Source organism: Sturnira hondurensis, unplaced genomic scaffold (assembly GCF_014824575.4).
Source record: "Sturnira hondurensis isolate 20B ecotype Veracruz unplaced genomic scaffold, ASM1482457v3 Scaffold0021490, whole genome shotgun sequence".
Taxonomy (NCBI): domain Eukaryota; kingdom Metazoa; phylum Chordata; class Mammalia; order Chiroptera; family Phyllostomidae; genus Sturnira; species Sturnira hondurensis.
This window is the reverse complement of record NW_028094121.1, coordinates 621312-637281: the sequence shown is the minus strand read 5'-3', so window position 1 is coordinate 637281 and position 15970 is coordinate 621312. Positions and strand designations below refer to the sequence as shown.

At 36.5% G+C, this 15970-nt stretch overlaps 1 protein-coding gene across 2 annotated transcripts in view; it reads right to left on the bottom strand.

Moving 5' to 3' along the window:
- FOXJ3 (forkhead box J3) overlaps positions 1–15970 on the bottom strand; it is a 96781-nt gene that overhangs the window by 59666 nt on the left and 21145 nt on the right. For both annotated transcript variants that reach the window (XM_037032471.1, XM_037032472.1), the window contains exons 3-4: positions 8346–8670; positions 2581–2655 (exon numbers count right to left, since the gene is read on the bottom strand). In XM_037032471.1, the coding sequence (XP_036888366.1) occupies positions 2581–2655; positions 8346–8670 (400 nt within the window). The remainder of the gene's footprint in view (positions 1–2580; positions 2656–8345; positions 8671–15970) is intronic.

The following is a 15970-nucleotide window of genomic DNA, read 5'->3' as shown; positions in this document are numbered from 1 at the left end:
TTGTTATGGCTGATGTGGCTAGGTGGACTGAGTGCTGGCTGTAAACTAAAAGGTCACCGGTTCGACTCCTGGTCAGGGCACATGCCTGGATTGCAGGCCAGGTCCCCAGTCGTGGGCGAGCTGTGGGCCTGCAAGCAGCAGCTCCTCTGTATCTCTCACATATCAATGTAACTCTCCCTCTCTTTCTCCTTCCCTTCCCCTCTCTCTAAAAATAAATAAATAAAATCTTGTAAAAAAAGGTAAAATGACTTTATTCATATAAATATATTTTATAAGATCAGATTTACAACTTTTACTTCTGACCAAAATCAATAAGGATGATAGATATTTAAATCTCACCTTGAGACTGGGGAAAAAACACTTATTAGTATAAATGTACGTTATAAGATCAAATATACAATATTTACTATTATGACCAAAATCAATGAGAACAATGATGTGTTTTCATTAAAAATAAGCTTAAAATTGGAGACCAACAGTAAAAATTGAAAGCTTTTATTTACTTCTCAGGATTCTATTTATTTCTGTATTTTGTTTTGGCTGCACATTAAGACAATCCTGATTCAAAAAAATAAAATAACTGTAAAGCGTAACATTCTACATCTCCCTTATCCCATGTACTATTTAACTAAGATGGGGAAAAAGCTTTAAGTTTTGAACAAAAGAAAATCTGACAGTACAATTTTTTAAATAGGTCTCCAACTGGAGACCTATTTAAAATTCAATTCATAATACGGTTATACATTCATGTGTATCGGGGTTTTGTTTAATGATTTAAACTTCATTTAAAAATTAAATCTGAACCACATGTTTATAGAATCCAATTAGTGCCTTCATAAAACTCTTAATAAAACAGATAATTGCTAAACTCTTAAGAACCCTTTCAGTCAGATTCACGTATACTCACTGCTCATAGTAAATCGCAATGAAGCAAAAATAAAAAATTATCATTCCTTTTTAAATAATAAGCCTGCTTTAAAGGAAAGAAAAATTTCACCAATTCCTAGTTACTACCTTGGAGAGTTATGAACATAGGCAAATAATAATTTGGGTCAAATATGAAAACTATTGTAATAATATATTCAATCTTATTAAGAATCAGCTTGAAGGGGCAGGTCACAGTAGGTGCTACCAAACATTCATTACTTATAGAGTGCCTGCTTTACAATAGAAAGGAGTACCTCTGTCTCTAATCGGAGGATACAGTATATTCATTTATTCAACAAAAGAGTAAACATAAATACACGTGATCCTACTCTCATAATTTAGATTTTAATGTAAGGACTGTAAATAACTAATTGAGTTTTTTAAACAAACGGTACAAATGATTAGGTTAACATTTTTGAAAGACCCCTGGCTACTATGTGAAAGTTATTATAAATTGAAGATATAAGTCCATGGATAGAGAGGATGGTTACAAGCTACTACGATGATGATGACAAAGTAACAGGAACTCAAAAGAGGGAACAAACTCATCTGACCAGTGGGGGAAGGGGAGAGCTGCAGAGACGTATGGTTGCAGCTCAATCTTAAGAGACTCCAGAATAAGCCAGACAAATAGAGAAAGGGAGTTCGTGCTTAAAGAGAAGACCATATGAAAAGTATGTTGGGGAAATTTCAAGTAGTTCCTCACAGTGGGTCTTGAATCAAGTGAAACATAGCTAGAAAGGCAAATCAAGAAAAACACAGTTGAGGATATTTTATAAAAGAGACCTCTCCAGAACACTGAGGAGAACTTATTTTAAGCAGGATGTTAACATGATCAGGCTTACATTTTTAGATAAAGTTTTCCAGAGACACTCAGCCTAAAGAAGACAACACGGAGTCTAAACATCCAAACGAGAATGGATGCCTGCCAACAGTTAGGCTATCTCAAAATCCTAATCTAGTAATTTATCATGATTATCAAATATGGTCCAAGCAAATACTCTCAGCTTAGAAACCAAGCAACTAGTACCAAGTTCAGGCCACACTGCAGTTGACGTGACTAATGAAACAAACGAAAAAGTCTCTACAGGTAAAATACTAAAAATACGATGGTGGCAGGAGAGATAAAAGGAACAAAAATGAAAAAACAGCAACTAAGAACAAGAGGAAATGAGAGAAAAACATTTTTCCCAGGGCAGCAACTACTTCCACTTGTCAATTACACACAAATCTACTTCTTTTATGTAATAATAAAGTGTGGTTCCTAACAAGCAGTTCAAAAACCAAATTAATACAAACACTTTGGAAAATAATAAAACAAACGCTAGATTAGAAACAGCACACTGTAACAGGACCAGCACTACACTAGCTAGCTTCCCCCTACTTAAAAAAGAAAGCTCTCCCTGCCTGCTGGTCCTTAAAACATGCGAATAAAAACTGGGGTGAGGTGGAAAGGGGTAAGGTAGGGTGGGCTGAAGGGACTTGCTATTTCCACAAATACCCCTGATCAATTAACTTGAATGCTCTCATTCCAGTACTTTTTCTTTGTACAACAGATATAGCTTAGATACAAACATATAGCTTAAGTACAGTACAAACATGACAACAGATATATAACAAAGAATCCAATTATTTTAAGATAATAAATCCTACCTTTCCAGGGTCATCCTTGGATCGAGGCACTTTAAGGAAACACTTGTTCAGTGACAGATTATGTCGTATGGAATTCTGAAATTAAGAAAAGCCTCACAGTCATTGAAATCCAAACAATAAAATCTACCTTTAAAAACAGAATCAAAAATCTAAGTAACTCTATATACTTGAATATGACTACAAATTGTATTTTACTTGAGCTTCATTCAAATTGGAATCTTTTTGATTTTCAAATTACAAATGTTACAAAGGAGTGGTTATTGAAAAAGTTTCTGGTAAATGTTACAAAATTCCAAATAATGGAATATATGCCCCATTTTAAATGTTTATTAAGACCTTTCAATGATGCAGAAAGATGTCTATGATTAATTATTTTGGTCAGAAGAGTCCACATATAAATGAGATCATATGGTACTTGTCCTTCTCTGACTGGCTAACCTATTGTTTTCTCATTGTTTAGAAGGAATCATCATTCTTTGTAGCTGTCTACATTCCAGGCAGAAATGGAACTCCCATTCATAAGTTTTAAACTGATGTTTTGTATTAAGATAGGCTTGAATTTACATTCATCTTTTAAAAACTTCTTTAATACACTATCGTCTCCTATGTTCATAGCAGTGTTATTTACAATAGCCACAATCTGGGGGAAAAAATCTGTCTGCAAAAATACCAAAAGCATATTTAGGAAGTAAAAACACCTAGAGAAATATGAGAGTCAAGACATGTATATACGTACACACAATGAAAAAAAGAGATTACTTCAAATCTCACAACTTGGGCAGACGTTACCTCTAACAATCACAAGAAAAGAAGGTGGAAGGGTAGAGAGCAGAAATATTTAGGATGATCCAGGTCAACCGGGAGAAAAATAGCCCAGGTTAAATAACGAATCAAGGCAAACTGCTTGGCCTTGAAAAAGCCAGGCCCAGAAGTAGTTTCTCAAAAGTACAGTCTACTTGCACATAGTCTGCCTGCACTAGAATCACTTGAGATAAGTTTTAATGCAGAATCCTAGACTCCATCCAAGATAGCTAATTAAAACTGGAATTGCCACGCAAAGATCTAAGTTTTAAAAGGCCTCTTGCCCTGGCTGGCATAACTCAGTGGATTGAGCACAGGCTGAGAACTAAAGTGTCGCTGGTTCAATTCCCAGTCAGGGCACATGCCTGGGTTACAAGCCAAGTCCCCATTTGGGAGCACCCAAGAGACATTGATATTTCTCTCCCTTTCTCCTTCCCTTTCTCTCTCTCTAAATATAAGTTAAAAAAATAAAAATAAACTTTAAAAGCACTCTTAACTGATTTTTATTTTAAACTTGAGTGTAAACTGGCACCTCCAATTCAAATCAACAACCACATTCTCACCTGTGTTTCTCTTCTTGTACCATGAGAGTCCTGGTTCCCCAAAACATCAAACATGTACCCATCTGTTCTACCCTATCAAGCACACAAAGCTGTTTCAGCATTTCTCCCAACTTCCCAAATTCTTTTCTTGGAGTTGTTAGAGGTAAAGACTAACACCAGCAAAATACCACTACTAAAGACAAATCTACTAAATAAAGTTCATGATTTCTTTGCAATTCTATTCAACCTTAGTATGCATGCTACAAAGCTATACAATCAAAAGTGTCACAAAAAAGTGTTTTCTGTGATTACATTACCCATTTGATATGATGTAAGGCTTGTTTTTGCTTATATTCAGTTTTAAGATCTCCTTTCCCCATCCTTTTTGTTTCCTATATATTTTGGGGTTATTTTTAATGTGTAAAACACACAATTCAAATCTATACAAAAAGGTATACCTGAAATCTCATTCCCTTCTGTAACTCTGCTATCTCAGTTCCATCCATCCCAGAAGGTAAATGTGTTTATTGTTTCTAGTTTATTATTTCTAAATTTCTTTTTACAACAATAAGCAAATACATATTTTTATTTTCTTCCCTACCACATAAAAATAGCCATATATTCTTCTGTATTTTTTAGTAGCCTATACTCCAGACACATAATAGGTTAATTTTCTTTTGTAAGGTGAATAGTGCAAAACTTATGCAGTATTTAAATTTAAATAGTGAAAAAGAATTTAAATTCTTTTTCATATAGTTCAGGTTCCAAAATCATTCAATCATGGAAAATTCAGAGAGTGTTTTTTAAGATTTATTCATTCGTTTGTTTGTTTGTTTGTTTAAAGAAGGAAAGGGAAGGAGAAAGAGAGCAAGAGAACATCAATGTACAAGAGAAACATCGATCAGCTGCCTCTTGCACACCCCCAACCAAGGACCTAGCCCACAACCCACACACGTGCCCTGACCTGGAATCAAACCAGCAAACCGTCAGTTTGCAGGACTAAGCCCAATCCACTGAACCATACCAGTCAGGGCCAGAGAGTGTTTTTTAAACTCTCATGGAATATTCAAAAAAGTTATTTTTAATATATAATCTCCCTTTAATGCCCTGGCACAAAATGAAAGAGTTTTACCTAAATATTAATATCCTATTTGAATGTTCTTGAGTGACCATGGCAACATTTCCTCCTCTGGGTGACATTAGCTGGCTCTACATTTCTGTAAAGGTATTTGACAACTGTTTTAGGATCCTTCTTCCACCCTACTTGGACCAATATAAACTAACTTCGCAAGTTCTAACTGATCTCTGATTTTCCCCTAACCCATCTCCTATCCACCTAAAGAAAACATAGTGAGCAACAGAGTGCAGGAGTGTGCTAAACAAATCTAAGGACAGCAAATGGGAAGTAAAACCTGAAAAGAGAGAGGGGCCTGAACAAAAAACCTTTTCTCGTCTTTTAGGAGAAAAACCAGTTTCCATTTGTCCACATCTGAAATTCTCAAAATAGTTCTATGTTTACAAAAATAAAATTAAAAGTGACCGTGGCATGTTCTAGACACATAAACTTGGGTTGAAGAAACATTTTAGAAAAAATAATTATGAAGCAGCTATTTCTGGAAATATTAAAAGTCTGCCTAAAGCAACAGAACAGGCCAGATAATCTCTCTAGTGTACCCTTAGTTAGAAAGGCCGCAGCATCCTTCTCTATCTACTCCCATTTCTTCTCTTTTACTTCTTTCTTCATTGTATCTAAATCATGCATCTTCCAGTTGAAACTGTATCACTACTTCTAACCCAGTTACAGACCATGACTTCAGCTGGTGAGCAGCAAAAAATTGAGCTGTCTGGATTTGGCACTTTCAGGTTCATTTATACTTCAGCAGAAGCTAAGGCTAGACAGGTAAATGAGGTATATAATTGAACTTTATATGCTACTCCCTACCAAATTTGGACCAAGCTCTCCAGCTTGGCATTCATATATTCATGGGATCTCTACACTCTGGCTCCATTCCAACTCTTCTGCTTGCTGCTGAGAACCCTTACAACCATTTCCTAGAAGCTACTACAAAGACCTCCCTAAACCTTACTCTTCTTCAAAGTACAGCTAAATTCCACTTCCTCAATAGTTTTCGAATGTCTCTTCCCTTCCTGTACTCTCATAACACTTAGTTTTTATGACACTCACTTTATAATCTCATCACACTTCCCATAAGCTCTTCTAAACTCTCACAGCAATTGCTAAATACACCCTTCATTTAGTACTTTTTACTAGGTCACATATATAATGAATATTTTTATGGCTTACACACAGTAGGTGTGCCCAATTATTCAACTCCTAATAGTACAGCATTCTATGCTTTTCTATTAGAGCTTTTTACATAGCATCGTAACTGCTTGTTTATATGTATCCCCCTCATCCAATAAAAATTACAAGCTTCCTCAACAAACAAGTGTTGGCAAGGATGTCAAGGAAAGGAAACCCTCATGCAGCAGTGATAGGAATACAGATTCATGTAACCACTATGGAAAATAGTATGGAGACTCCTCAAAAAATTAAAAATACAACTACCTTATGACCAGCAATTCCACTTCTGGCTGTATGTCCAAACAAACCCAAACACAAATTCAAAAAATACATGTATCCCTGTCTTCAATGCAGCATTATTTACAATAGACAGGAATATGGAGGCAACCCAAGTGCTCATCAATAAATGAGTAGATTAAAAAGCTGCAGTTACATATATATATACACACACAACAAAAAAAATGTAGTCATGTCAAAACAGCACAGGAGCCAAACTGTAAGAGCTACCAATGATCAAGGGTGCAACAATTTGAGCAACAAACAATAACAGCACAAAGAATAAAATAAATATCCATGAGTGTATAATATTATAAATAAGTGATTGCATAAATAAACAAAAGGGGAAGAGGTGCAAGTCTTTCTTAAAGAATACCAATTAATAAATGTGAAAGAAATAACAAAAAGTGAAAATCACCACTAAAAAACAATAAAAATTGCAGTAGTTATGATTCACCAACAAATGGTAAAATTAATGAGCAAAATTTAAGAAGAAATTGGGTACCTGAATGCCCTCAAAATAGCTCCCTAAAAATTTTTTAAATTTGCCCTGGCTGGTGTAGCTCAGTGGATTGCTGGCCTGTGAACTTAAAAATCTCCAGTTTAATTCCATCGGGGCACATGCCTGCACTGTGGGCCAGGTCCCTGGTTGGGGGCATGGAAGAAGCATCCAATCAATGTATCTCTCACACATTAATGTTTCTCTCCCTCTCTACCCTTCTCTCTAAAAATAAATAAAATCTTTTAAAAAATTTTATAATACACAAAGTGAGAAATAGTAATCTTATAGTGGAGAAACCTGGCATATACCACATTAACCAAAAAACCAAGGTTAACATTACCAGTAATAAGACAGAGTGACACGAAGTACTCCCGATATGATATACAGAAAAGGGCATATCACCTCTTCATAATTCTTCCCCAAAACACATTATCTCACTTTAATCATGAAAAAAAACCAGACATTTCCAAACTGAGGATCATTCTCCAAAGTACCTGATAAGTACTCTTCAAAAATGTCAAGGTCATAAAGACAAGACTGAGGAACTGTTACCAATTAGAGGAGACAAAGGAGACATAACAACGAAATGCAATGTGGAGTCCTGGATTGGATCCCAGAACATAAAAGGACATTATTGGGAAAACTAATGAAATCTGAATAAAGTCTATAATTTACTTAGCAGTTAACAGTACTGTTTCAGTCAGAAGTATTGTATCAACATTAATTTCTTAGTTTTAATCATTGTACTGTGGTTACATAAGATGTTGGTACAGAGGAAGTAGATGAAGGACATAAGGAAACCCCTTGTAATAACTATGTAACTAACTCTTCTATATATCTAAAATTCTTTCAAAATAAAAAGCTTCTATGCCCTGATTGGTGTGGCTCAGTGGATGGGTGCCGGCCTATGAACCAAGGAGTTGCAGGTTTGATTACCAGCCAGGGTACACGTCTGGGTTGCGGGTCAGGTCTCCAATTGGGGGGCACGCAAGAAGCAACCACACACAAGCACACGTGGATGTTTCTCTCCCTCTCTTTTTCCCTCCATTCCCCTTTCTCTATAAATAAATAAATAAATAAAATATATTTTTTTAGAAAGCTCCTAAAAAATGCTGGCTGATGAAGACAGTACTAATTGCAATACTACATTGTTTTTTTTTACCTTAGACTCACTAGAAACTTACCTGAACTGTATTATTTTCCAGTGAATGCTACATTACCTCTGCTCTAATCAGAATTTCATTTTCAATTACAAGCTTCCAAAGGGCTTTATCTTCAATAAAAGCCAATATTGCCATTGCTTACAGCATAAAAATAATAATTTAAATAAAATCCTTACCTTCCAACCACTGCCAGCCTCTCTATAATATGGAAAATTATCACAAATCCACTGGTAAATCTCACTTAGTGTCATTTTCTTTTTGGGTGAGCTATTAATGGCAAATGTAATGAGGCTGGCATAACTGTATGGAGGTTTCCCATCTTTGTGCTGTTGGACTTCTTCCTGGTCCAGGGTTGTATTCGGGTCGAGGAGTGCATTCTTCTTGGAAATCCCTGTTCCATGTGCATTCTGTGTAGCATCAGATTTTTGGATAGCTGCTCTCATGGTGAGCTGCGGTAACCAGTCCATAGATGTTAAGCTGCTCTCCAATTCAGATGTCATCCTGAAGGTAAATAGACTCCTTAGTCAGTATCAAGGAAAGAACCCCTCCTCAAAATATCCAATATTTACAAATGTAGGAGTTCCAAAGTGAGGGAAAGCCTGAGTTAAATCTGGAGGAAAAAGATTTCAGTATGTTAATGAGCAAAATAAATATTTAAGAGATCAACATTTCCAATCTTTTTTTTATTTCCATCCTTTCCGAAACACAACAAATTTGGTTTTAAAATGTTTAAGACACAGAACAATACAGATGCACAAAGTGATTCTGATGCCAATCTTTACTCACCAATAACAAGAGCCCTTTAGAAACTTAAGACTGTACATCTACCATTTCTTTTACACAAATTTTAGAGGAGTTATGAAAACAAAAGAGCACCAATAGTAAAATGGAGGCAAGAGGTCAGAAAAGTAACCAAGAAATCAGCACAGGAATTTATACGGAGGAAATAAGGTAGAACTGAGATGGTAAAGGGTAAGAAGAGCACAGAATGGTAGACAGGAATGTCATGGAGACACTAGTTGGGGGAGCTGACAGGAAGGGATGCAAGCTCAAGGGCACCGATGAACAAAGGAAAAAGAGGATAGTGGGACTAAACAATTTCTTCTTAAAAAAAAAAAAAGTAAAGGAACAAGGTTGAGAAAACTAACTAAAGATCTGGATATACAACATTTTATCACATAAATGAATGTTAAGAAAAGAAGCATTAAGAGCTTAAATACAGGCTCAATTAAAACATCCAGTGATCTGGATTCTGAATATATTTTGCTCCAATGATGAAAAATTCAGATCATTACCACCCAAAGGAAACAAACAAACAAACAAACAAACAAACAAAATCTGCTGGGTTAACACATTCTGGAGAAAGGAGGAAGCTCCTCTAAGAAATTAAAAATACAGAAAACAATATACTTCACAATGGAATTGCTAACTTTCAGCAGAAGGTACAAACCTTTCTATCCTGGGATCAAAGTGGGAATAGTGACATTGACTATAAAATAAAAAGGAATGAACCCTGGCTGGTGTGGCTCAGTGGATTGAGTGCTGGCCTGTAAACCAAAAGGTCGCTGGTTTGATTCCCAGTCAGGGCACATGCTTGGGTTACTGGCCAGGTCCCCAGTTGGGAATGCGCACGCAAGAGGCAACTGACCGATGTTTCTCTCCCTCTCTTTCTCCCTCTCTTCCCCACTGTCTAAAAAATAAATAAAAGCTTTAAAAAAAATAAAATAAAGAAGAATGAAAGGCTTCTAAGTGGTATCAAAATAAAGGAAAGAGAAAATAAAATAAGAAACTTAAAGTACCTCAAAAGAAAAAATATATGGCTAAGAAAATCCCATATAGGTCCTTCATCCCAAGTGGCTGCAGAAAGAAAACAACTTGGGGTATGTACTTAGGACCTGAACTTCCGGCAGGCATGTAGAACTGATGAAGAACACGTGTTCTTGAGTCCGAGAGACCAGAGCTCAAGTCCTGATTCTGCCAGCTACTTGCTGTGGGACCATGAAAATGTTTAGTATCTCTAAACTCTACAGCTTTCTCATCTATAAAATGAAGCAATACTACCTACAGTTAAAATATTCGTTTGAGAATTAAATGTGATAACATATGTACAGAGGAAATTCTGTATTAGTATTAATTCTGTATTAATTCAATAAGTATTAGTCACTCTAGAACTACCTTGGGAGGGTACTAAGGCACTATAAAGTAAACCACTTATAAATCAAGAGACAACCATGAGGGCTCTATATGCATTGCCAGTGGAGTCTTATTTATTACACACTGTTTTTCAGTCATTTAGAGCCAGTTTTACTTCTCTTATTTTCTCAAAGTGCCTTCATTTCTATTATACGCATATCTCTGGAATCTGAACTTTAAATTCCTCTATACAGCACCTTCAGAGATCTTTAAAACAAAAAATAAAACAAGCAAGCAAAAAAACCTTACCAACCTGCTCTATAATGTCAGCCAGGCACTATGTCTTGTTCCTAGCATGACATAAGTTAAAGGAACTTGTGGAACAGGAAGACAAGATAACTTAGAGCTCACAGAATAGCAAGGAAGTGTACAAAGTACCCTAGATTAGAGACCAATCCCTTCAATCCAAAAATGAAAAACTAAGGTCTACTGAACTTAAAAGACCCAAATTTACAGAATAGCGAACAGTAGAACTGAAACCAGGGCCCAGAGCCCCTGATGCCCAATCCAGCAGCTTTTCTAGCATACCTCACTTGTAAAATGAGCATAATAATAACCTCACTGATACAAAGTACTCAAAACAGTGACTGGCAAACAGTAAGTATTCAATATATGTCAGCTACTGATGGTGTTGGTGATAATAGCAGTTACCTGCTATTATTATTTCCATTTCATTCTATAAACACTGGCCATTATTACACCATGCTGTCATTCTATTTGCCTCAATGAAGTCTCCACTGAGTAGCTTTATTTTGTTCGAATTCCCAAAGCAGCCAGTCACATATATTTGCAAAGCTAATATACAAGTATATTCCAAATTGGAACAGAATTGATATTGCAGATGTCTCCTATTGAGAACCATCTTCACCTTATTCCCTTCCACCAGTACCACTACTTGACTTTATGATAGGCCATGGTTGTAGGTTAGATCTCCGGTCAGGGCACACAGAAGAATCATCCAGTGAATACGAAAGTAAGTGTAACAACAAATCAATGTCTCTCTCTTTCTCAAACAAGGTTTTAAAAAGAGACTTTATGCCCTGTGAACCAAAAGGTCACAGGTTCAATTCCCAATCAGGGCATGTGCCTGGGTTGTTGGCCAGGTCCCCAGTTGGGGGTGAGCAAGAGTCAACCAATCGGTGTACCTCCAGCACTTTAATGCTTTGCTCCCTCACTTTCTCCCCCACTTCCCCTCTCTCTAAAAACAAATACAATTTTAAAAAATTAATAAAGTAAAAAAGAGACATTATGAATCAAAGTAATATAATGAAACATACAATAGGTAGGTTAGAGTTTTAACAAGAATTTCTAACTACACACGTATAGGGCTAAGCTACAGTAAGATTTTGTACACATAAACATACACACACAAAGTGTGATAAAAATTCCTGTCCTCCAGGAAACCATAGTCCAATCAGGAAGGCCAAACATAAGAAAGAGCTGAAAAAGAGTACAAAGCTGAGCTCTTCCTGCTGCAATGGCTCAGAAAAGGGAGAAGACAACATGGCCTTAAGAGGTACAGAAGGAAGACGTTCAGCTAAAACTTGAAGTTAAGTCCTGAAGAGGCAGGAAGATGGTTCCTAGTCATCAAAAACATCATGAGTGAGAATTACTCCATTGCTGTGCTTATTTTCATCAGTTCTGCTGGAGATGATTTGAAGTACACATAAAATCTCTTTTAAATTTAAACTCTGGAACAGTGGGGTTTCGGTTTTGTTTTAAATTTATTAAATTTTATATTTCCTTGGTAGGGCAGCATTAGAATGCCTCCCTTGTTGGTGCTTGGACTAGTTGCTGCAGTGGTTCTCCATTAAATGCCAAAAACACAAGAAATGATCATTAGATTCGGCCAGATCAGTGGCTTTAGAAAGAAACCTCTTAGTGAAATGAGGATGACAGAGGTCCACTTGCATAAAAGAACAGATGGTAGTAAATTTTAAAAGAGCATGGGAGGCTCTGAGGAAACTGGTTATGGAAATCTAGTTAAGAAATGTCAGGCCCTCACTACCTCACCTCACCTCATCCCAAAAGCTTCCTAGCTGGCCTCCTAGACGCTTGATTCTCACCTCCCCCCTGCTAATCATCTCCGGAGATACATACACGGCAAGAGAAATCTGCTGGAATTGTTTTTCATATCATCATGACCCAACACTTTCAATGGTTCTTTCTCCTATTATACACTAAATCTAAGCTCCTCATTTTCAACTACCTTAGATTTTATTAATCTTTTATTAATCCTTCTCTAAATTCCTAGATCAACAATATAGCCTCAGTTTGGCATTAACCATGATGTTTTACGTGTATAATTGTATCATATAACTACGCTTTCTACCCTCGCTCCATCTTCCTGCACCCTCCCCATTAAGGACAGTAAGCTTACTTCATTCAGATGCTACTTAACACCATGGCAGGTACACATTATCTGAAAAAATTCAGATAATAAGTAATAGTCTTCCATTCTGAAATGCCTTTTTCTTCTTACTCTGCCTACCTAGTTCCCCGCCCCCCACAATTTATAGCCCAAACATCTCCACCTCCAGAAAACCTGGTCAGTCTACTCTTCCCATCCTCTATGCCCTACTGCACTAGATCCTGCTCCCATAGAAGAACATATATACATCTATCACAAGACTTACAAATAATTACAGTTATCTTTGTCTTTCTCCCATGAGACAATGAGATCCTTGGAAGACACTTTCTTACTTTTTTCTGTCTCCCCAATGCCTAGTAACATAGTAGGTAAAGGGTCAATAAATGGTGGTTAAATAATTAAAATAGTGACTATCCAATGAATGTGTGAATGTGCTCCTCCCCAAAGAAGTGAGACTATACACATTTAAAAGCTAAACGGAAGAAGAGAAAGAAAAGAGAACTCAATAATATGAAATAAGGATAATCACCAGGTCAAAATCCTTTATATGAATTATTAAAAAGTATGACTCAGTGCAGACTGACCAATGGCACTACACAGTCCTACCTAAAAAGAAGAGATAAATGGGAAGATGGAAGAAAAGATAACATTACTTGTGGGAGAAAGCAAACATGGAGAACTTATATCTTAAGTTCTTAAATCTCTGATGGTATCTATTTCTTAGAAGAAGTTCCATGAGGAATTTCTTTCTGCATAAAATGAAAAGGTAAAGAACATCAAGATATAAGAATTCAACATTAAGTCATGACACAGGGGGAGGAGAGGGGGTTCTAACCCCACATATGAAATATTGTCACTGATACGACCCCCATTATGCTTTTAGCTACTTTAGCATATTGCTTGGCCTCTCTCTGCAACTTCCCTGACTCTCAAGGAGCAGCCACAGCTTCCTACTAATAAAGTTTTCAAAAGTGGGGAAATGGGTAGAAATATTATTAGTTCCCCAGATGCTCTTAAGAGTAAGACATCAAGGAAAATAGAAGGAATAAGTCAGAATAATGAGGATAATGATGTTGTTGACCTAGATATTCCTGGATACTCCTACTCCATTCTGGGCTCTTGGCATTTCATCATAAGACTTGGCAGCACGTGAAAAATTGAGCAACTGAAAACTCAAAGGAAATCTTTGTAATTACCACAGCAGTAATTCTGGTCACATCTCAGGGGATACATACATATTTTTAATATACATATTTATATAAATATAACTTATTACAGCATCTCAGCACTCAATGCAACCAGAAGCAAAGTCTGTGGCAGAGACTACTTAATTGCCTAATATCTGTTTTTACCTCTTCCTTAGAAATACAACCCCAATTTTATCCTGGATGGCATTGCAACTTTTTCCCTTCCTGCTCTCTAGAATGTGGACACAACAGTTGTTGCTCCAGTAGTCATCTTGGATCATAAGGCGACCTTTGAGAATGGAAGCCACACACTGAGGATATGGAAGCTATAAAAACAGAGAGAAGGAATCTTGATCACTGATTTTTTTGTGAAGTGATTATGAAGCTGTAACCCTTGCCCCAAACTGCCTGCCTTCCAGACTTTTTATGTGCTTATCTACTATAAATCTCTACCAGTAGATGAATACAACTCCTAACAAACATGAAATCTGGGACATGGAAGTGGGGTGATACAAGTAATAGAATCTAACATAAGATACTCTCTTAAAAGAAGAGTTGATGAGGCAACTTTAGGAATTCTGATATTGCAGGTTGGAAAGCTGTGACACTTATTAAACAGTGATGAAGAATTTGGTCAAACTGTTATCTACAAAAGTTGGCAAGCAAACCATATGCCAACTGAAACTATAGAAAGGTAGAAATATAGGGAAAATTTAGAATGTTGGCATGTGTTGGCTCCATCTTGCCACTTAAAGCCCTAGGAGAGAAATAAATTTCAATTAGAGCTGCAAGCAGAGGTGGAGAAAATGCAGATTTGCCAAGTGAGGTATTCCCTAACTATGGTCTACAATTTAAGCTGAGTCCTATAATTTAAAGCCTTGGGTGGCTAAAAAACACCAACTGCTTCTGAAGTGGCAAACTGAAGTAACTGAGAACTAGCTGCAAAACTGCAGACTTAGCAGTAGAGAAGACTGGTGCTTTGCCACACAAAAGAATATTCTAAGGGGGGTGCTGTCTTTCCAGCCAAGACTACTGTTCCAAATGGCCTCACCAGAACCATCATTCTCTCAGGAGCTAAAAGAAGTCAATGAACTTAGATGGGAAAAATATATTCTTTATATCCATTAACTTGTAACTAAAATTTAACATTTCTTTTAATAGACACCAAATTATTAACAGCAGCATTCGCCATCAATAAAAATCACAAAATATTGTATCAAGTGACAAATGTCATAGCTCAAGTTTTTATTTAAACTCATCAACTACTTCAAAATTATGAACGTATCAGACTTTCCCCTAGATGTTTTTATTTAATGTGTTATTTTAAAGGCATATCTATTTCTCTGCTAATCATATTTCAATATAATTGGTTTCCCTGGTAATTCCACATGTTTTGTCTTATGAATTTTGAGGCATTACTCTGAGAATGATCCACAGGTTTCACGAGACTGCTCAAAGGGCACCAAACAAGATTAGAAATCTTCACATTCTGTCTGGGTAAGTCCTTTGGCTCAAAACAGCAAAAAGTCTAGAAACTAAGTTCTTACAGATAAACTGTATAAGGGGTGGGAGAGAGAAAAGAATCTAGACTGCAAAAGCCTCTTGAGTTTCCAAAATAATACCCGTCAACAAGCTCATCAATGAGAACTGAGCTGTCAAAGCATATGCATTCACTTTTTCTGGTGAAAATGCCCAGAAAAGGCATTTTCACCAATACCCATCTCAGATGTGGCTGTGGAGGACACTGCACAAAGTAAGATCTTTCAGTAGGCACAGGTGATAGTGGAGGCTCCACTGAACAGCAGAATCAAGGAACTTTTTACATTGTCAGGGAGTCTCTGCCTCTCCTACCCAGTAGGATTCTAAAAATCAATATGGACTAGTGAGTTACTGAGGGATTTCTATTATCCCATTTTCTGCTTTTACTGCTATTATCTTATTCTTTCTCCAGAATGTATTAGATATGTAGAATGAAGACTTGGTTTATAGGTCTTTGAATAAGAAGCCACTCTAGGACTCAATGAAAGCTTGCAGAGAATCTGGTTTTTCA